Source organism: Lepisma saccharinum, chromosome 1 (genome assembly GCF_977018435.1).
Source record: "Lepisma saccharinum chromosome 1, izLepSacc3.1, whole genome shotgun sequence".
NCBI classification, from domain to species: domain Eukaryota; kingdom Metazoa; phylum Arthropoda; class Insecta; order Zygentoma; family Lepismatidae; genus Lepisma; species Lepisma saccharinum.
Genome location: NC_139229.1, coordinates 7,161,166 through 7,184,909, shown reverse-complemented (window position 1 = coordinate 7,184,909; position 23,744 = coordinate 7,161,166). Strand labels below are relative to the sequence as shown.

Below are 23,744 nucleotides of genomic sequence, written 5' to 3'. Positions count from 1 at the left end.
TAGAAAGGGACCAAGAGAGCAAAATTATCCGATTAGATAGGAACCAAGAGAAGAAAATATCCGATTAGAAAGGGACCAAGAGAGCAAAATTATCCGATTAGATAGGAACCAAGAGAAGAAAATATACATTTTCATAAGGAGGAAGAGAGGAAAATTATCTGTTTAGATAGGGACCAAGAGAAGAAAATATCCAATTGATAAAGAGGAAGAGAGGAAAATATCCGATTCTAAAGGACCAAGAGAGGAAAATATACAATTTGATAAGGACTAGGAGAAAAATTATCCTATTTGATAAGAACCAAGAAAGAAAACTATCTGATCAGATAAGGACCAAAAGAGGAAAATATCCGATCAGATAAGGCAGGTAAGTACGAACAGGGGAAAATATCCGATCAGATAAATACCAATAGAGAAAAATATCCGATTAGATAAGGACCAAAAGAGGAAAATACTTGAATAGATAATACCTAAGAATTCGATCAGAATAGCAGAAGCAGGGTAAAAATGCCCATTAAAAGATCGAAGTAGAGAAAAATAGCAGCTTAGAGAAGAAAACTTTCCTTTTAGAAAATGACTTAACGGGAAAGTACAGTGTCAACAGGCAATAAAAGAGAAAAATATATTTCTATATAGACATTAAGACAGGATAACCAGCAGCTTACAAAAGGCACTTAAGAAAAATCACTGCAACAGGAAAATATTCTTTGTACGACACTAATAGAGGAAGATGCTGGGATAGACAGACATTGTAGAGCGAAATGACCTTTTGGAGAGAGGAAAGTATGGGTTAGAAAAGGCACTGAAATGTGAAAGCACTCCTGTAACAAGGCATTAAAAGAAAAAAAAGTCATACAGTAAAGTATTTTGTGGCGGGAAAATTCGCTGAAATGTGAAAATACTCTTTTAAAGAAACATTAAAAGGGCAAAACAGGCACTAAGTCAGAAAAATAGTCCATTGAAAAGACAAAAATAGGGAAGGGAAGAAGAAAATAGACCGTTAGACATACTCCAAAAGAAAGAAGTAAGCCGTTTAGAAAGGCGATAAAAGAAGTACCCAGCTTAGAAAGACACTAGCAGAGGAGAACAGTTATTAAAATGGAAAGTAAATGTAAATAATCCTATGCAGATGATCCAAGCACAGCATCCACATAACGTGATATTTGATCGATCGATTGATTTTTCTTATTTAGCGTCGCTTTTCTTCCGCTTTTGAATAATCGCGACAATGAGGATGAGTGATGAACGGACACTCACAAAGAACACCCATGCCAAGGCCGGGATTCGAACCCGGGATCCATGGCGTTGCAGCACAGACAACACGATCTCTCCAGCAGAATAGTGATGTGGGCAGCACCACATTCCAACAGTACTCAGCAGAATAATTCTCAGTTATGTAGCTAAGAGGATGGATGAACCCTAGATCCACTTGTCCTAACCAACGCTAGATATCGTGTAACACTCAAAGTCCCGTCGAATGCCATAAACAATATATGCTCCATAATTTAGGTGGATATTTGTAGGTTTTGTTTCTTACTTTATGGCAATTTTGTGTCATTTTCGTTAATCGCAGCGACGAGAATGAATTGATGAAGGAACAATTAAACCTATAATCAGGTATGGTCGAACCTGGAACTCTGTAACTTTCAAACTATACATCTTGTTTAATATCCGATTGTGGCATAAGAAGTGAATAAGATATTACTCCATACCTACCTGATATTTCAGTGGATTATCATTATCCGAAGAGCGAATAATTTATCGATAATGCAGTATCGAAAATATTTTGAAAAATCAGAAAAAAACAAATACTGTTAACATTGCATTTAGGCCCTCTTAGGACAAATTACCCTAAAAAACATGACTTTTTTGTAGTAATTTCCACATCTTCTAGACCTGACAGGTATATGCACCACACATGTACGCAAGCACCTTAACGCACCAACACTGCACCACAACACGCACTGGAGAAAACCACCAACACTTCCTTCCGTCCCCAAAAGGGAAAACAGGATGTCACACAGCACATACCCGAAAGCGTGGCTTTAGTGGGGCATCCAGTGCCCACTTCTGTCTCACCTGGCTGTGTGAGCTCGTAGTTCCGTGAACCCCCGCTTCGATCCGAGCGGCGCGCGCATCGCTTCCCTCTTTTCACGTGCCTGCCGAGCAAGGAGAGGTCAAAACTCAGGAACAAAAGGGGGAGGCCAGGGTGCACTGGGCAGGAGGGCGTAGAGGGCCACAAGGATTCCTAAGTCGCCCAGTGACCCTTACGAGAAAGGGTAGGGGAGAGTATATTCATTATCAGAAGCTACAGGCAAGGGTCAAGGTTAGTATAGAGAGCTGGAAAGGCAGAGGGGGTGGATTGGAGATACGGTTGCCTTGCCCTTAAGCGTTAACGAGACTTTTTCCAAACTCGTTCTCGATTTAATCTCGTTTACGTCTCGAAATATTCATACCATAAGCAACAAGCACCGTGTCATCTTAGCGACCACGAAAACTATGGATTCGACACTAATTTAGGTCGTTTTCGATTGTTTTTACGTCAACCCCTTCCCACCCCAACCCCTAAGGGTGCCAGGGGTGTCTTACCTCCACAGTTTTTCTTTCCAGATTGTAAGTCATATGTGTACCAAGTTTGGTTGAAATTGCTCCAGGCGTTCGAGAGTTATGCCGGAACAAATGCACACACACATATACACACATACATCCATTTTAATATATACTAGCTGATTGGCCGGCGTTGCCAGGGTATTTATTTATCCCAATCTTCTGTTATACTAGGAATATAATGAATTCTAACTATAGTGTAAAATGAACTTCGAGTTGAACGGCATTGGGAGTGTCACTATTCATCTCAGCGACCCCGAAAACTATGGATTCCACACTAATATCGGTCGTTTTCTATTATTTTTATATGACACTCCCTTCTCACCCCACCCCTAGGGGTGCCAGATGTTTCTTGAGAGTTAAACGGCATTGGGAGTCACTATTCATCTTAGCGACCCCGAAAACTATGGATTCCACACTAATATCGGTCATTTTACCTGTCACCCCCTTTCCCACCCCCACCTCTATGGGTGCCAGGGGTGTGTTGGAGTTGAGTGTCATTGGGAGAGTCACTATTAATCTTAGCGACCCCGACAACTATGGATTCCACATTAATATCGGTCGTTTTATATTATTTTTACATGTAACCCCCTTCCAACCCTCACCCCTAGGGGTGTCTTACCACAACAGTATTTCTTTCCAGATTGTAAGTCATACGTGTACCAAGTTTGGTTAAAATCGGTCAGGCGTTCGAGAGTTATGCCGGAACAAACACACACACACACACACACACACACACACACACACACACACATATATATATATATATATATATATATATATATATATATATATATATACACACATCAATTTTTATATACATATATAGAAGGTAGAAGATACGGTTGATGGTTATTTTACTTCGCTTTTTCTGTCAATTTTGGCTAATCGTGAAGATGAGGGTGATATGATGAAATTGACGAAGTGACACTTGCAAAGAACACTCATGCTCATACCAGGATTCGAAACCGAGACACCCTGGCGTCTTAGTGTGTTGTGCTAACCACTATGCCAGGAGGTCGGCTCTTGAATATATGCAACCACGTTGCCACTATACCCTGTCGCAGGAGTCTGTGCAGCAATGGAACGAAAATGCAAGTACGACTCGAGAAGCTCGACCAATGAGCGCGTTCGAGGGAAAGGTGGGGCATGTAGGGGGCAACGCGACTACAGCTACCAGACGTTTGCAGCAGCACGTGCTGCTTTGCTCCATCCATTAGCTTTCACATCATGCTCGGTTCCTTCACAGATTCCCGATACAAGGTATAGCTCCTTACAAATGCAATAAGCAAACTTAAGACACACTAAACTATTAATATGTGAACTTGTAAATGCATTAAGGGGTCCCGCACCGGGGTTTAATGAGTCATGATACGGGACGCGTTCAGTTTCGAGTAACAACTTTTCTCCTGAGATTTCGGCCTGTGTATGGGACCGGTGACCACCTACCTTCGTGAGAAAATTGGGGAGCTAAGAATGAGTAGCGTTAATCCGGTCTTTAGAAAACCTACAACAACGACTGGGGGTTCGTGGTGCTGACCGCGCGTCACCCCGTACCTGTTTGCATGATCCCCCCACCTCTGCATGTGGGAGTCTGAATTTTCTCAACTTATGATGTAAATGGCAACGTAGATGGATTAAAGTTTATTGAAATCTTATTACTATTGCCGTACACAACTCTACAATAATCTCAGAACAACCATCTTTTAAAAAATCGTGTCTTCTCTATCACTGCGTCTCGACGTATCTTTCCGTAAATGTCACCTGTTGCTCGTGGATAGTGCAACGACAATGGCCTTTCCCGCAGAACCCATCAAGGATGCTCCATTCTTCGAGCTTCTAGACTCCGGAAAGGGGCTTGGTTTCCGGTGCAGATGCACTGGGTATCTTGGTAAGCCCATTGTCGGCTTGACAAAGGCCTCCCACTAAGATGAATTGTTGTTTCCATCCGGTTGTTGTCCAAGCCGCAGTTATTGTTCAGCATTGAACTTTTATCTATTTTTGTGAAATCCGAAAGCATTGTTACTAAACTGATATACAGGGTGTCATTTTAATGGCGCCCACGGACCACGGAAACGTGTAGAGGACATCAAAACAAACAACTTTTCTCAGTAACATTTTTCTCGTTGGTGCGTCGTTTCGGCGCTACAGTCTTTCAAAAAAGCCCGTTTTGCCGCCTGAATGCTGGCAACCACACACATCATTTGATTGCATTTGTGACGTCATATCCCGTCGTGAAGCGATGCGTTCCAGGGTTGCCAGGAACACACACATTCTGTGAAAAATGACATACAATCAGCCACATTATGTACCGTAAAATTAAACGAGAAAACACGTTCTGTAACCTACCAGCAAGTAAATAAACGATACTAAAAATGGTAGAATGAAAATCGAATTCAAGTAAAAGTGGTCATATCGAATTTTGTCTCAGCTTACATGTTAGATATTTGCAAATGTAGTTACCAAGTTGGCATCTACGATTTAGTCTTATACACTTCGTCCTTCTGATACTAGTTGTCTGTGACACACTGAACAGATGACAAAATAGAAATGATAGAACTCAAAATTCCAAAGGTAAGCAATACATAGGTAAATATAATGTATATTCATGGCATTATGAGGCAAGTGGCAAAAATGGTTGAAAATATAGGGATATAAGTAGTAGTAATACAAGCTCTCCGACGACTGTGTTTATCTATGCACCGGATACACATGTAATAGTTTGCAACTGTGAACAGGACAGTATATTCGCTACAGATTCATCATTAGATTGTTACTGTGGTTGTACGTATTTTAGCCTAAATGTAACAACGTGAACCTCGGATACTTCCCTTATCAGCACAAAAGTACCACATGGCATCTGGACACAAACCTGTAGATATCAACCTTGCAACGAGATTTGCAAATATTTGACATGTAGCTGGGCGTAAACAGCCACATGTAAGATATAAGTCCAATGAAATTTATTGTTGTTGATATTTGATATGTAGGCTGAGACAAAATCCGATTTTGACACTTGATTTTGAATACGTTTTTTTACTATTATCATATCGTTGGTTCACTTCTCCCTCCCCGGAGATGACTGCTGATCTTCTGGCTGGTAGGCTATGATGTTCGGTCTTCTGGACGCGTTTCTAGCTTCGTTTTACAGCTAACAATGTGGTTGATAGTTTGTCATTTTTCACAAAATTTGTGTGTTCCGTGCAACCCTGCCGTGTGCTGTTTCGCCGTAGGAAATGACGTCACAGATACGACCAAATGTTGTGTTGGGTTGCCAGCATCCAGGCGGCAAAACGGTCTTTTTTGAACGGCTGTAGCGTCGAATCGACGCACCAACGAGAAAAATGTTACTGAGAAAAGTTGTTTGTTTTGATGTCCTCTATACGAATCTGGGTTCCGTGGGCGCCATTAAAATGACACCCTGTATAAAATATTATATATGGATAAAAGGTTCATACGGACATTAACTCGAAAAACTATAAATGGCTGTATCTCGCGAACCAGTATTCCGATTCAATGAAACTTGCGACATTTTAAATGTACAAATCCCTTGTTTCAGTTGCATCGTATAATGAATATTCCTCAACCTAACTCCAATAACGACGTTGATTTAATAGCCAGAAATAAATCACGAGGTAAAAAACACTGAAATTAAGCACTGAAAGATGAATTCAGAAACCGATTTTCATTTGTTTTTTTGGTATTTAGTGTCGCTTTTCTTCCACTTTTGGATAATCACGATGATGAGGATGAGTGATGATATGAAGAAATACTCGCAAAGAAAACAGGCTGGGATTCGAACCCGGACCTCTGGTGTTGTAGCATAACATTCCTAGCCCCGTAACGAATAAAGAATCTGCCAGGACTTGTCAGAACTTACTCCTGGAATATTGTAGAATAATGAGTTTACACAGGAAGCAACAAGGGCTTTTAACTTTAGCGAAGTAAACGAAGGTGAAGGGAATGGAGCAGAACCAGGTGAGGAGAGTAGGACGAGGTCTTTCGTTGGGAATCGTCCGGAGAAGCTGGAGATAGTTTACTCCTTCACCCTAATCTGCTATTCTCATTGCTCAGTCAGAAGTGTTTAAAACCTGAAACATGGGTTTCACATTTATTACTAAATGCTAAGTTAAGTATTCACACCTGGCCCTTTCAGGGCCGACTATGCCATCAAGTACTTCAATTGGTGGGGGTGAGCAACATACCTTGGTTCGATCCCCGCGTTCTACAGAGTGGAACGATACGGTAGCGCGCTGTGATAATCTCTAAACATACAAGAACTGAGGAAGGTTTTGAAGGAGAATATGCAAATCAGAAACACAATAAGAAACACAGATTAATTTGAAAGTACAGCAAGTGGTGAATACAGCAACTAAGAAAAGCACTAAAAGATAAGTAAAACAAACTTAGAAAATAGTTAACATAGAAAAAATGTCGTAACGTCTTAGAAAATGTCTGACAATGCTTCACTTCGAAAAATACATTTGAATGTATTCGATGGGGAAATTAAGTTAATACCTCATTTCTATATAAATTAAGCACGTTGTGTCTTCCTGTATCTGTTATATTGCAACTAAAATATCCAAATATTACCCAAAATGCACTGCATCCGAAGTAAATTTGCCAACTCCGACTCGCGGGCAATTAGAAAGGCGAACACACTCAGCAGACGGATTTTAATCTCTGGAGCTATTCCAAATGTCTGCGTCGGCAACTTCTAATCGTGCATCTGTTACAGATTAGCTTGGCGTGTTCCAGCTCTTACAAAGAGGATGTTGAACGTACTTTCAGGCCAAAAATCCCAGAATTCCATGATTGAATTGGCAGGTGGTGCATTACTTAGGTAAATTAACCTTTATGCGTTGGTGAGGCTATTTATTGTGGTTGAATGTTCAGAGAAGATGAACATTTAAGATTTATCAAACTTCGAGATGTTTATTTATGAATTTGTTTGTATGCGTAAAGATGCATCATTATACAGTGCGTTTCAAAAAAATTGATATCATTACAGATGTAAATACCTTGGTAAATACATGGTCAAGGTAAAGTTAACTTCACAGGTGTAATCCTCAACTCAATAAGATTTATGCATAAAAATTTGAATAAGGAAGTCATAGGTATGTGGATGTCACAAACGATTGTTCACAAGTGATTCGCACCGCCTGAGACACGGCACACGTCAAGTCGGTACTCAAGCTCCCGTCAAACATGTCTGTGCTAACAGTCTCCAGTGCAGCGCTGATTCTCTGATGGAGACGAGGCCCTTCACATAGTACCAGAGAAAATAATCACAGGGGATCAGGTCGGGTGAACGTGGTGGCCATTTCAAAAGCACATTATCATCATCACTACCACGTCCGATCCATAGCCCTGGCAGTGTCTCATTGAGATACGCCAGCACAGTGAGCTTCCAGTGAGGTGGCGCCCCATCCTGTTGCAAAATTAAGTGTTCATGTTCGTTTGGAATGACTGTATTTATGAGCCAGGTCTGAAGCATTTGCAGATAATCATCGTCGGTCACATTCCCGCAAAGAAAAACTGGCCATGAAGATGATTCTTGGAGATGGCACAGAAGACAGCCACTTTTGGTGAGTCTTTCAGTTTCTCGAGTGTGGTAGGGGGGATTTTCTTCGCCCCAAATGTGAACATTATGCTTGTTGACTTTGCCATTCGTGTAAAATGTGGAATCATCACTAAAAACAAGACTTCTGTCAAAGTTGTCTTCATGCTACATTACACATTGACTTTTGAAGTGTTTCTACACATACCGTATCATTTGAGAGATCATTTGCACCAGTATTGGTAACGTTATTCGGTAACGAAATGATATCAAATTAATTGAAACACCCGCTAAATGCCAAGTGTTAGCATAAAATAACCGCCACCTGTTTAGAAACCTATCGAAACCGTCAACAGTACAATGTCTCTTCATGAATTTCATCTAATCATTCATCCTCGTCGTTGTGTGACAGAAAAGCGACATAGAATAAGAAAAATACAAAATTCGAATAATTTACAAACAAGTCGCTAAGTTGAAACTTAAGAAGTCTGTACCAATGTATTGATTTTTTACTAGAGTAAAACCTCGTTATACCGGACTTTGCTTAATCTGGACATGAAAAAAAAACAGAATGTAAGGTTTTAAATGTGGCTAGAAGTCAACAAGAGAACTTCGCAAAGAAAAGGCAGTCAACCACTGATGAAATTCTGTTTCCCTCAGACTTCGTACTGTACTGTATAGTGTATTTAGGTCTATACCCTTTAAATAAACGTGTTTTGTTGCTATAAACTGAGTTTTAATGCTCTTTCTACTGTTCTTTTAGGTTATTTCAGTTAATCTGGAATTTCGTTAAACCGGTCAACTTATCCTCTCCCATTAGTCCGGATTAACAAGGTTTTACTGTACCATTCGATGCCAATGATTTTGAGTGGCTAGAAAAGCAGCGAAGAGCAACAACTCGTCGTTTTTTTCCTTTTTAAAGGTTCGCTCACCCTTCCTTGCGACAGATTGGATGGCCATCAAAGAGTTTACTAGAAACGCTGGATAAACCTCCAAGATGACAAGATGAAAAACTTTGAATAGTAAAAACTGTACTTGAACTTGAACGGTTAAGAAAGGTGGAGGTTTTAAAACCCGCATTACTATCACGCTGGGTCAGGCGATTACAGAGTTTTGGGATGAAATTGGCTTTTGTTTTTATTACGTTCAAGCGGGGAGGGAGAGTTCCAGTTTCAGTGATTATGTCTTGCGTTCTTTTTTTGTTTAAGTCTTTCGTGTGACAGCAGTTACATGTTTTTAATGCAAATTACAGAATAATATACATCAGGGTATACATAAACAGATCTGGTATTTGTATATATTGTAATAATCCACAAATAAAGGAAATACTTTAATATAAAAGTACTTCCAAATCCAAGACAGAAACTTGACAATCAGGAATGCAGTGTTAGACATTACCTAAGCTCTTCCGGGTCACCAGCGGCGTAAACATGTAACAAACAGATGAAACCCAGGAAGAGGAGACAGATGACTGACTCCGCATTACTTAGTAAAATCCATCTCAATAAATATCGGGGACGGTAGAGGTCATTAGGCAGTTTTGAGTTATCAGTCAGAAGGAGCAGGATCACGATCAAGAAGTCTAGGAGAAGGAGAGTGAAGTCTGAGTATTCAGACTAGCATCATAAACGGACACTTCGTTTATTAACCAATCCGTAGTTCGACATCTCGAGGAAGCACTTCCACACAGTGAGAGAGTTATTTCCATTCACCAGTCTTTGAGGGCATAACACTCAAGTGTTGTATTTTGCCTTTCATATCTGTATTTGTCACCTTTCGCATGTTACCTTTAAGCTCTCCATGAGCAGCAAGTTTGCCATCATCGAGGATGAATGATGAATGAGCTATACCAACCAAATTCGATCGCCAGTTCCTTAGGGAACGTTACGATATTTTTACGTCGCTTTTCTCCCTCTAAAGGTTAACCGAAACGACAAGCATGACGTTTAGTGGAAATTGAAATAGGGAGAAGTACGTACAATCCACCGATCTTTCGGTGCCACTGCAACACTTTAAAAAAACCTTTTAACATTTTAAAAAGTTATTTTTTTGCATCCTGTACTGCTATTATTATAATGCTGCATGAGAATAATTTGGGTTTTATTTAATGTCGTTAAAGGAATGTGATTTTTATGAGTTAGTATGACTTCGTAACTAGTTTTTGTTATTTTAAACAAGTATCGATATCGGCTAAGCCCTATAAATAACTATTCTCGAACACCGTCAAGTTCACACGTGTGGTACAAGAAAAAGGCTGAGGAAAGAAGATTCCACCACACACAAGATACAAGTGGAAACAACGTTTACGTGCATCCATATGACGCAACAATCCACAGATCACAGATATCAATACTTCTCTTGAAGGGTGACATTTACATATTACGATATGCTTAAAGTAATTTTTCACGTTTACCTAATGGGTACCTAGCTGCTGTAGTTCTCGAGATGCCAAAAGTAGCGACAAAGAAATATATCGCTGCTTATAAGTAAACAAGAACAATTTTTAAAAAGTGGTTTGGATGAACAATATACAACGTATCTTGCTTACATATCAATCACAAGCATCGATCCTGCAGCTTCTGTAACCCACTTAACTTCTTGGTTGTGCGGGTGATCGTCACATTAGGATACGGAATCATTGAAAGTAAAGTTCATTCTCCAGCGCCTATTTGCTCCCGTAACAATACTGCCCCAAATCTCTCTGGAGCAGGCGAACTAAAATGAGTCTCTGCGCAAGTGCTGACGCGAGACGGCTCCACCAATGGACACGGGATTGCGTGAACGGGGGAGCGTCTGCAGTTACAAGCTTTCACAGCAGGGTGTACTGCTTCGCTCCATCCACTTGATTCCACCCCCTTCTCTGCAGTTATGCGCTGCCTTGCTCCAGATATAGTTGGGACAGGGTATAATAGCTGTGTTTTAAAGTTTTAGTCAACTCTATACTCTGTCTTGCTTATCTCTGGAGCGAAGCAGTACAAGCTGCTGCAGCCGCTCCCCACCCAACTCTACGCAATTCCCTTCCTCTCACGTGTTCATTGGTGGAGCCGTCTCTCACCGCTACTTGCGCAGAGACTTGAAATCCGTTTGCCTGCTCCAGAGATAACTGGTACAGAGTATAGTTTTAAAGTTCGAGAATGTGCTTTATGACTGTCATTTATCATATAATAATCATTTTTTTTATTGTAATGGCAAAAACTTTGATGAGAATGTAGACATATCAGTACCACCGTCACTGGTATTTGAATTGAATTGAATTCATGTTCTAAGTCCGCTTTATGCACAGATAGGCTAATCGGGACTGGACCTACAGTTAAAGTGGGATCCGAACCCATGTTCAATGTGCCTCTACCAGGTATCGAACCCGGGACCCCTTCCGTCACTGATGGTAAATGATGATGTGAATGCAAGGGGTGCAAATTACACCCGCATTATTCCGTGTCTATGTTGCGGGGTGCATCGGTGAGAATACACATTCATAGCAGTTCATCCACAACCTGTTCTCTTTAAATCACATCTCGGGATAATAGAATAATGAAACAGTCCCGGGACCAAAGTCCTTAATTCTCCATCTTCCCTGGAGAAGGTAATTTCGTTTCCTAATGTCATAATGCGTTAGGGTCCCTCCTTAACAAGATAATAGCTACACTAAATTCTTTTGTCATCCGAAAATTGTCTTCTCCCGACATGCGTCGCTGCTTTCTCCACCAAGCCCCCCTCGGAAGAAATCAACCCCTCCCAGTTTTCACGTAACAATGAGTCGGATCGATAAACCGTGTGCGGGAAATACAATTGTTACGTCATTAAGTCGCTGCGGACAATGCACGCGTCACCGCATTGTGATATCCGTACCACCACAACCGGTTGTGACGAATGCTCTGATATCGATCCCACGATTCCGGGACTTGTCAGCGGGAAAGGAGTTAATTTGACGTGTGAGATGAACACACTTTTTTTTTCCTCGATGTGGAATTATTTCATGTGTGTGTCACCCCTTTCCGATTCGACAGTCTTCTCCAATTGCCGTGAAATTGACGATTAACGTTGATTCCCGGAAAAGGGCAAACAGTTGAACATCGGATGGAATTCAACATTCATGTCTCGTGAAGGCTTCACCTGTTTTTTAACAGTGATTGCATCTCATGGAAATCATTCTAAACAAAGAATTTTTGCACATTAAAAACGGTTTTCATATTTCATACATCTAGAAACCATTTAGAAACACATACGCAGAAAATTGACGTCACCATGGCTGTATGTCAACATGATCCAGATGTCATAATTCTAGTGCCTTTGTGATTATTTTGCGTTGTTATCTACTTCTCAATGTCAATCGCGACGATGAGAATGTATAAATGAATGAGTTAATATTTGGGGGGTTCGTAGTAAATTGTGGCCATTTTGAACCCTTGAAAGTATACAAGAAAACTAATATCTAGAAACCCTTATCTTGGGAGTTAAAAGGGGTGTAAACCTTCAAAAAGTTTAGAGGTGCAAGATTGTGAAAGGGTTTGCACAGAACACCTTAACAAGGTAAGGGAAAAAAAGCTTGCTGAGAAACGGTGTGAGGCCTTTTCTTTTAAAAAAATTCAAACCATTTGTTAAAACGCTGTCATGATCTCCGAACATGGATGATAAGCAAGCAGTTAAGAAGATTAAAAATTCGTCTGAGGAAAGTAAAATGTACTAAAGAAACAAAACGAATGAACTCAATGATACATCCATGGCTTGGCAAGACTTCCAACCTAGGACCACTGGCTTAGATAATATCTTCAGGTGTCTGCACGATAGCTTAGTGGCAAACGCTATTTTCTGGAAGCAGGGGGTCCCAGGTTCGTACCGATGAAGTGAATCAGATTCCACTAAATTACAAATTCATTCACGATGGGCCAGTCTGAGCATGAAGTAGCTTTATAAGAAACTTTCTGTCACTGAGTCCAGAGTTCAGCCCGAATGTGCATTGCATGTACAGTCACGGACATTTCTGGGTTGTAACAACAACATTGACTTTCAATGGAATCGTTACAACTCACAAGAGTCCGTGACTGTACGTGTGTGTATTTTCATTATATTATGTCATGTCAATTTCAAATCCTAGGCTAATCGCGACGACGTATTTGAATTATGATTTGACAAGAAAAACACAATCTCTGGTCGAGATTCGAACCTAGAGCTTTCGGTGAATAAGTTGAAGTCTTACACTCAACTTACTTGGTCCCCGAGGCGATGTTCATTGCTTGTATTTTGTTACTTATCCTCACTTATAATGTTTAGGCACTATTTGGCGGGTCCTTTAAAGTTTCGTATTTCCTTTCAATTCTATTCCTCTCTCTCTCTCTCTCTCTCTCTCTCTTACTAGAGTAAAAGACCCCCCTCTTTCTTTAGTAGTGAGAGATGCCACAACCTTCCTCGAGAGAAAGATAGAGACAAGGAATGAAAAATAGAGGAGGATATACTTCTATAATTCTCTCTTTTTCTCTGTCTCGCCACTTCCTTTTCTCTCTATCTTCGTTTTCATTCTCTGTCTCCGTACTTCACTTTCTCTATCATCTTTAATTTTCTCTGCCTCACCACTTCCCTCTCTCTATCTTCCCACTTTCCTTTCACTCTATCTTTGCCCTTGTTCTCCCACTTCCGTTTCTCTATCTTCTCTATATTTGGTTCTGTTTTCCCGCTTCCCTTTCTGTATCTTCTCTATATTTGTGTTATTCCAATTCCCTTTCTCTATATTCTCTATATTTATCTGTTTTTCCACTTCTTTCTCTATCTTATCTATATTTGTCTGCTTTCCCGCATCCCTTTCTCTATATTTGGCTCTGTTTTCCCACTTCCCTTTCTCTATCTTCTCTATATTTGGCTCTGTTTTCCCACTTCCCTTTCTCTATCTTCTCTATATTTGGCTTTGTTTTCCCAATTCGCTATCTCTATCTTCTCTATATTTGTCTGTTTTCCCACTTCCCTTTCTCTATCTTCTTGTTCCTCCACTCCACTTTTTATCTATCTTCTCTTCTCTTTTCTGTCTCCCAATCCCTCGCTCTATCTCTCCTACCTTCCTCACTGAGTGTGTGTGTGCATGTGTGTGTGAGGGATAGGAGAGAGAGAGACTGAAGTTAAACTGATCAAAATGTGGCGCGAAACTGCAGAAATCACTTTGTGTGTAATATTTTTTTCAGTGTTCCTCTAGCTCTTTGTTAGATACCGAGAGTTGACAAGAAAGACATGATTCATGCATAAAAGTCATATTTCCAGCTTTTCAGATTAGTACATCAAAGCGAGTAATTAAATAATTCAGGCATTTGTTTTCCATTAGGTGATAATTCGATTTTATCTCCAGGAAATGGCTTTCTATCTACTGTTTTTTTTAAACTCATTGAAACAAGAATATTAATCAATATGACAGGCTCTCAATTATCTGTGATTTCCTTGCGTCAAGAAGACGAATTTCCACCATGTGTATACGAGTATACACGATGTTGCTGATTTTAGAGAAATATCTAAACAAAGCTTTGCGTAAAAAAGTGAATGTCTCTATCGTGACTCCCACGCTTAGAAATGTTGCTCTAAGGCAGTGACGAGCGGTGATGTCGACACTTGGGGTAGCAATCAGTGGCGTGCCCAAGAGAGGTTGGTGTGGGTCATAATCCCCCCTTCCCCCTTTAGGGCCCAGTATTCCTAAAAATAGAACGTCAAAGAAAGGAAAGGATTGCAAAATGAGGAAGGACTACTGAAAGAAGCACACGTTAATCCCACCCACTTTCGAAAATCCTAAACATGTTGATTTGACTATTAAGCCAGAGATCCCGGGTTCGAACCCCGACCTGCGCATGGGTGTTATTTGTGTTTGTCCCTTCATCAAATTTATCGTATCATCTTGACGATTAGCCAAAAGTGTAGGAAAAGCGAAGTAAAACAAACCAAATCAATCAATGATTTGATTTATGCTACTTAGCGTCGCTGACACAGTTGGTTAATCGCGAAGAAGATACAATACAATTAATGAAGAGACAAACACAAATAACACCCATGCCGAGGTCGGAGTTCGAACCCGGAACTCCTGGTGTCATAGCATGCAGTGATAATCACTGGTTGATTTGGTGTTTAAGTCCACTTTATGTTCATAAAAGCTAATCGGGACTGGACCTACAGTTTAATGTGGGATGCGAACCACTATGTGCCTCCAGCGGGTACCGATCTGGGGCCACTTGCACTCCTCCACGAAGGTCGGCCGACAACAAAGATGAGTGGAAAGCTCTAACTATTCGGATAAGTGGGTATCGGTAAAGCAAGCTGCGTATTTACTCAGTGGGACGTAAATTTCAATTGGATTTTTGAAACACCATATTTGTATGTGATTAACGTTTTTCTAAAAATTGCATTGCTTGATTTCCCTAATTTCTCCATCTCACGATCTCGTTACTGATGGATCCGGGCTCGAGCCCTGGCCTGGCCTATACATGAGTGTTCCTTTGTAATCACTTTCATCCGTTTAAGTTAATCAACGTTCATCGTCATGGCAGAAGTTAGGTAAAGTGATGATTGATTGATTGATTGATATAGTTTATTTTACTTCGCGTTTTGTGCCTCTTGGCTAATTTGCGAAGATGGGGATGAGTGATGAAATGATGAAATTGATGAATGGACATTCACAAACAACCAAGCCCGACCAGGATTCGAACCCGGGACCCTTGGCGTCGCAGCGCGATGTGCTAACCACTCGGCCACAGGGTCGGGCAGGTAAAGTGATGAAAAAGCAACGTTAAAGAAAGGGGAGGGATACAAATAATTTCCTCCCAGTTAATCTGCAGGGCACTGTGAAATCAGGAGTCCAGAGTTCTCTGTTTATGATTGTCCCTCGTGAATTCCATAAGCGGAGGTGGCAAAAATTCAATATATTAGAGGAGATAAACAGGTAACAAAACACACTCTTTTCCACTTTCTTCACTGATATTCATTTGGCTTTTTGAGTTCTGGCATACATTTTTCATTCCAAATTATTTAATTATTCACTGCAGAGTACAACACATAGGAACAATAATGCGCGCTCGTCACGGGATCGAATCCCGGCCTGTATTGTTCTTTGCGAGGTCCCTTGATCAATTTCATTATATCATCACTCATCCTCATTTTCGCGATGACCAAAAGTGGCAGAAAGGTGAAGTAAATTAAACCAATCAAATTAGAACGCGCGTTGTTTTGCCCAAATTAATACATCCGTATTTATGACTGTTTAGCTTACCCATTTTTTATTGGAGGCCAAATTATTGGTATATTTAAATAAAACACTACTAAAACGAGAGCTAGATATTTGTTATTTAATCATTATATATTCCATATTTGAAACAAAAGAGAAAAGAAACCATAACATTTTTGTCTGCACATAATACAAGTACGTTCCCATTCATATACAAATAAAACTACATCCCATATTATACATATATATTGTACAACGTTTAAAAGGTTGTGTAATTACAGAGAACATAAGTACTGCAGAAAATTTTCCCCTGAGTTCTTTAGAGGATTTACAAAGGAATCGAAGGGAAACCAATGCCCTATCTGTCCTATGGGAGATAGACTGGAGGACCTGAGACCACGCACGGGCTTTCAACCATTGAAGCGGGGGCGAGGGGGCAAGGGAAGTACAGACAGAAATCTTCCCTTTCGCTTCGGGCGGTTGTCTATACCTGGAACTGGAAGAGCCAGCTAGGGTATCCAGCCTTGCCAGCTGATGACATCGAGGGACGAGAAGCGCGTGGAAAGAAGTGTCGCATATGAACTGAGGCTTCAAGACAATAAATATTGTGATTTGAAAATAATTAGAGACGTGAGATTGATTGATCTATCTCTACTAGACTAGCTACTCCTCAGTGCACGTCACTGTCTAAGGATATCATCCTAGCATTGACCTGCCACGAAAGAGGAAAAAAATATTGAAAAATTCTTAGTAGTCCCTCTACGTGTTAAAAGTTGGAATAGGTAAGCTATATTTTCATACAAATGCCTTAAAAATTATTTTAGTATATTAACAGTGTCAAAGAGAATGTTGAACACTTAATCTCGTTTGCTTTCCGGAGTGTCTAAACAGAATTTATGAATCATGGAATTAGTATATTAATGTTTAAATTAAACAATACCGCTACAACAATATACTGCAAATACGAGGGTAGGTCAGTAATTAGGTCACAAACGTTTATTAAAAATACTAAGCGACATACTAATTTGAAAACAGTTTTTTTTTTCAAGGTAATCTTCACCATCATTGATACACTTATCCCATCGCTTTATCAGTAGCCCAAAATCTGATGCATAAAAGTATTTGGGCTGCTGTCCCAGCCACAGTCGCACCTCACGTTCAAAATCTTCATCCGTGAAACGTCTGCCGCCAAGCTGAAAGTCGCTAGGGGCTAAGTCGGGGATGTAAGGCGAATGCTCAAGAAGTAGCCACCCTAATTCATCAATTTAAAAAAAAACGCACTGTTCGTCGGTCTTCAACAACGTATAATCGTCCTTGCGAGTATTGAGTAGTTTCTAAAGGTGTCCTTAGGTAGCAGCACAATCAGATATAGTCGATGCGCTAGCTACGTTAAACGACCGGCTGGCTTTGAAGTCCACGGAGCGCGCCCACCAGCTACATCTACTCTACGCCACCTTGTCCCTCCGCCTTCCCACGGTCTCCACATTGAAGTTGCAAATACGGTAACAGCGTATCCGCAGTCATTTGACTGAGACTTCACGTGGAGTAGACGAGCAGAATGACAGCTGCGCCCATTGGCTGAAGGTTTAGTGTGATTGGACGAAAACAACTCGTCCGCTATTTATCCTCACCCACGTTCGTGGCGGCGGCTTTCTTCAGTTCTTCGGCGTTAACGAAGTAAACACGTGGACTATACCTGCCGCTAGATAGCAGACGCACGCATGGGCAGCTTTGTTTAAAAATGGCGACAGTGCTCGAGGACTCTACGTAGGTATGGTACGGGTGGAGATGATTCAAGCTGATAGGCGAGTGACGTTTACAGCGTAGAAACTGAAATAGGATGATCTCGTGCTTTAGCCTACAGCATAATGTATGATCATTTGAATTTCTGGAAAGTGTACGGACGGTGGAGGCAAACGTTTCGCGGATGATGAAGATGTTGAACTTGAGGTGCGACTGTGGCTGGGACAGCAGCCAAAATATTTTTATGCAGCAGATTTAGGGGACTGAAAAAGCGATGGGATAAGTGCATCAATGCTGGTTGAAATTTCAGTATTCACTTAGTATTTTTCTTAAATAAACGATTGTGAGCTAAGACGAGAATAGCCGAACAGACTGTATGGAATGAATCACACAGCATTCAGTGGAACAACGTAACAGCACTACGCAAACCAAATTGGAAACTAAGAAGAATCAAAGCAGCAGCCTTCAAAGCAATGGTCCAAAACCCTAAAAGCCACCTCAGTGTAGAATTCAAGCACATATGGTTTTTTCTCCTCAAAATTTTGAAATAGAGGCATACGTGAAGTAAAAATTAGAATTCAGAGGAGGGCCGTGGAGTTGTTGGTTAGCGAACCGGATTTGTAGTAAAATTACAAGTCTGTCGTGGGTTCGATTCCCACCACCGACAAGAAAGAAATTTGTTCACCTGAAAACGAGAGAAAAGGTGCTCTCTCGAAAAGTAGTGCTAGAATAAGTGCAGTTAAAAGCACTAGGCAATGGATAATGTTCAATTAACATTTCATTATAATTTAGAAAACACTCAAACAAACCTATAAATATATTTTTAAGTAGTTTACAATGTAGTTGGGCTACTATACTATGTCCCAGTCCGTCTCTGAAGCAAGCGAACTTAAACTAGTCTCTGCGCAAGTAATGACGCGAGACGGCTCTATTAATGAACACGTGAAAGGGAATGGGATTACGTGGAGGGGGTAAAGAGATTGCAGGTGACAGCCTTCGAGCAGCGTGTATTGCTCTGCTCTGCCCACTTGATTTCTTCGCTTCTCTGCCCCTGTGCGCGACCTTGCTCCAGAGATGGTTGGAACATGGGACAGAGTATAGTATGGCGATGTTGTTTGGACTTTCCACAAAAAAGTTCAGATAAGAAAAACATTACAATAGGAAAGCAAGCTATTTTGATACACTTCTGTTTAAGGACTACTTCCGTGAAGACTGAATCCTGTTCCGTGGCATCTGTAGTGGAACACAAGCAGCGTAATCACGTCGCGAGTTCCCAAACTAAATTTGGAGCAATTCCTTGTCAACGCCGAGACTCCCAAGGCCCACAATTGGACGAGGAGAAGGCCCTAAATAATAAATGCTTCTGTAACAGATAAGTTTGCTGAGCGAACCACGGAATAATTCCAAGGAGCAAATTATGCTTGTTGAAGGAGCAAGTTCCTGGTTCATTAGCGAGAACACAAGCTAATTATAGCAGCTACTGAGCCTCTCTGGTTTCACCTGCTTTGTAAACAGAAACCGCCTGCAGTAGAAGCAACACTACAAGCGTGGGATGATGGTTTCTCAATCTAGTTGGTGCAAAAGATACACAAGGTACCTGAACCCAATATGGCCTAGTACCCAATATGACCCATTTGCTGTTTCAAATTAGTTACATGATTAATTCAACAGATGACGTTAGTATGTCATTTAGACCGTCCGAATGACGTGATTGTGTTCTACGTGATCTAATATTGCATAGTGTGTGGGGGTCACTAAGGATGATGAAGGACCTTTCATTTGCCACGACTGTGACTTGTAATCATGGTCTTCTGGTGACAAGTTATGACACGTCACTTCCCTGTTTATCGGTTGGTAAACGATGTTATTTCTTTGTGTAATCTCGCAGAAAACTGCGGCCTTTTTCCCATACATGGTAAAGTAACTAGTAAGATTTCTCGTTCTGCTAGGACTAAAGGTCCCGGGTTCGATCCCCGGCCGGTTCAAATTTGGGAACTTTTCTAACGTTGGAAGCGGACCCAGCGCTCACCCAGCGTCGAATGGCATGGGTACCTGGGAAAAACCATGGGGGGTAAAGGCTGAGGCGTTACCCCCACACCCCCTATACGCCTTCATGGCGTGGTGCTAAGCACAGGGGAGCACTTTACTTTTTTTTACCTTTACTAGGACTATATTTGTAACATAAACCTGCAGGCAGTGTTGCCACACCACATTATGTGTAACCAAATTTCCACTTCTTAAACAATGAATGCATAATTATACTCGTAAAAGTACACGACTCTATGTGATCAGGAATCACTGTATAGAATAACACACGTTATAAAACAACGAATTATGTCGCAGCAGCATTTTAGTGATTTTGCTATTGTGAATAAAAGGTTACGTGTTAGGTGTTTAAATCGACAAAACAATTACATAAGGCAGTAGCTCCGTCAGTTCTCTTTCACGTCACAGACTTAATATTATCCTGTGAATGACAAGTCTTAAATAAATATTGACCAACCCTCGTAGTAAAAAGAAAACTATGAATCTGATTTACTTGTGAAAATGCCATAAGTACTGACATTGCAAAACGAATCTTCAACCATGAATAAGTAACACGTGGAGCAAAATTTTGGTTGTGACATTTCTGAATCACCCTATATATACACAGCAAGGGACTAATTCCTAAGTGCACTTTATCAATATTAGCAGAACTGGCGTGTTCTGTCATTTCCCCAAGCGCTGCTCGATAGGTTATCAGAATGTGTTGTGCGCAGTCATGAGCGAGCATGATGAAAGTCAACAGGCCAGCCGCAGCGAGTTCAATATGCAAAGATAAAAATCCGTTAACTTCTATCTCCTACTTTGCTTTGGGACAACACGCAAACCGCCGATTTGGATACGAACGGGAACCCATTAATCAAAATACAAGCATCGTAATTTACATGAATGGAATACAACATACGACAATGATGTATTCTGAACTTGGTAACAAACATACTTTCCTGTTCAGGTTCTGTACAGTTCAGAAAAAAAAATATAATTACAAAATGTCTGTACTTTACAGTCTAAGTATTCAGTAACGCTATAATATTCCTGATTTAATAATAGTTTCTATGAATTTGTTTTTTGAACTTTATGCCATATCTTCTGCTTCCACATTATTTGGTAGATTGAATATTTTAAGTGCCATCTGTTCGGGTTCCTCTTGAACTAATATTAGCCTGGTGAAGTATGGCTTCAAAAGCTGTTTATTTCGGGTGTTGTATGTATGTTCTATTGAGATTCGTAGCGTAATATTTTTTCTCGCATATAATGCCATTAATATTTTGTATTTCTTTAAACAACGTTTTGCACTATTCCCTATACTCTGTCCCAGCTAACTTGGGAGCAGGCGAACGGAAACAGGTCTCTGCGCAAGTAGTGACGCGAGACGGCTCCACCAATCAACAAGTGAGAGGAATAGAATGACGTGGAGTGGGGGGAAAGCGACTGCAATTACCAGCCTTCGACCGGCTTATACTGCTTCGATCTGGCCACTAGATTCTCCCCGCTTCTCTGACGCTTTACTACTCCACAGTTAGTTGGGACAGGGTATAGTCTTTATTCTTCCTAAAATCATGGTTTGCTCTTGTTTTCTAAATGCTTCTAAACTTACTTATATCCTATAATTAATTAGTGGATGAAAATATTGCATAATATACCTGAATTAGTGAATTTGAATCTCAAGAAAACATGAATTTTGTTGACTCACGCTCGTAATATAATGCTAATTATAAAAAAGGTTTGGGTGGGGGTAATGTGGCAGCATTACTTCACAGTTTACGAGAGGAGAGTACAGGATTTGAATCCAGGACCTTTTGGGCTCACCAGGCAATTGCATCATGTCTTCTTACATTCATATTTTAAAATGTTCATATACTCCATGGATCTAAAATATTTGCGGCTAACACAGAGCGCTACGACGTCAGGGATCCCGGTTACGAATCCCGGAAAGGGCATCATTTGCGAGTATCCGTTCATCCATTGCATCATATCACCATTCTCATCTTCGCGATTAGCTAAAAGTGGCAGAAAAGTGCTATAAACCGAATAAATGAAATATTACTGGTTACATATAAAGGAATGGCAAATTCTATAATATCCATTAACTATTGTATGTAAACAACCACACACTAATAGCCATCAGGATCATATACCTAGGTAGAGTGCACATTCGCGAAGATAAATCTGCCACAAGGGCCTCCCCGATGGCGTAGTGGTAACGTCGTCGCCTTGTAATCAAGGGGTACCGTGTTCGATACCCGGTGAATACACATAGTGGTTCGGATACCACTTTAAACTGTAGGTTCAGTCCCGTGCGTAAAGTGGACTTAAAACAAACTCAAATCTCCCGCAATTGATGTTTTAGCTAAGTTGCAAGTATATTTCAAGAATTCAATGATTCCCAGCCATTAGGAACCGTGATTAGATACCTGGTGCCGTAGTCGTGGCTCGAACGTATTTTCCGTGCTCCAATCAGAGTTCCAGTGATGAGATCAAGAGGCAAACTGATGCCCTTCAAGTACAGCTGGGGTATAAATATAGAATGAGATGGAAACCGTGACAACTTCACGGTGCAGCATCCCTGGAGAAGCCACGCCAGAGGTTTTCCCACATCTTTTATGTCTGCCTTTACGTCTTGCCTTCCTCAGACAACTGGAGCTTTCGTGAAAAGCATCTTGCAATGCTTTCTGTTTCCAAATCACGACCTGAAAATGTACTTTCAGAGGTTCAAACTTGAATAAGTGGGAGTGATGTGATAGCCTTAATGAAAACAGGAGTTGAAAGTGTGCCAAATTAACGGCAGAGGGGGACGGGTCTCTTATCAACAAGTATAAAGCGGAGTGGTGGGCACAGCGTGCTACTGCACCAGGAATCCCGGGTTCGAATCCCGGGGCATCGGTGTTCTTCCTGAGTGTTCCTTCATCACATCCTCACCGTCGCGATTAGTCAAAAGTGGCGGAGAGCGACGTAAAATAACAAAAATTATAACACTATAATCGTAGCACGAATCAGGTTGGAGCTGTGTTCACTGCGAGTAATCTCAAAGAGCATCGATGATATGGGTTCATTGGTGACCTTCGCTTTAAGCTACGATTGGTACCCATCTGAACACACAAAATTGTATCGTTATAACCGGAGGCTTTCCTAAGAGACCAATATGTCACGTGACCTCGTTCTCACGTACAGAAGTAGTTTTGGTAGTTTCCACTGGTCAAATTCCATCCTTGTAGAGCTAAAAGCTTCCAAGTAGGTCACGTGATTTACATTGCTATCCTATAGGGATAGACGAAATGCATGGTGTAATCGCATCGCATTTGGTGATCCTTTCACTGCACCAAATCGTATCTACACGACTCTAGCTAATCAACACATCACGTGACAGCCCTTGTTGGCTAAATGGACAAACAGTCGAACCGATGTCGCATTAAATTAGTAGTATTAGGCAGATCGTCCGGTCATCCCGTTGTTCCTGTCATTTCGACAGGCGGCAAAATCGGACCACACGTACTCTACCGACGCATAAGGGTACTTCGAGTTTGCGCAGTGATAAGTGAATTACAATCCAGTAAGATAAAACTTGAACAAGAGAAACCTTGGAAAAACTGTTACGCTCAATATAAT

The 23,744-nt window shown here is 40.8% G+C and overlaps 2 protein-coding genes across 2 annotated transcripts in view; both read right to left on the bottom strand.

Annotated features, from left to right (window-relative positions):
* The window catches only part of LOC145992427 (uncharacterized), a 228,312-nt gene extending 226,238 nt beyond the window's left edge, over nucleotides 1-2,074 (bottom strand). Inside the window, exon 1 of the mRNA XM_083128818.1 lies at nucleotides 2,029-2,074. The gene's annotated coding sequence lies outside the window, so the exon portion shown is untranslated. The remainder of the gene's footprint in view (nucleotides 1-2,028) is intronic.
* A 5,721-nt stretch (nucleotides 2,075-7,795) lies between these two features.
* LOC145992056 (uncharacterized) overlaps nucleotides 7,796-23,744 on the bottom strand; it is a 56,804-nt gene continuing 40,855 nt past the window's right edge. The window contains exon 3 of the mRNA XM_083128261.1: nucleotides 7,796-8,332. Within this exon, the coding sequence (XP_082984387.1) occupies nucleotides 7,796-8,332 (537 nt within the window). The remainder of the gene's footprint in view (nucleotides 8,333-23,744) is intronic.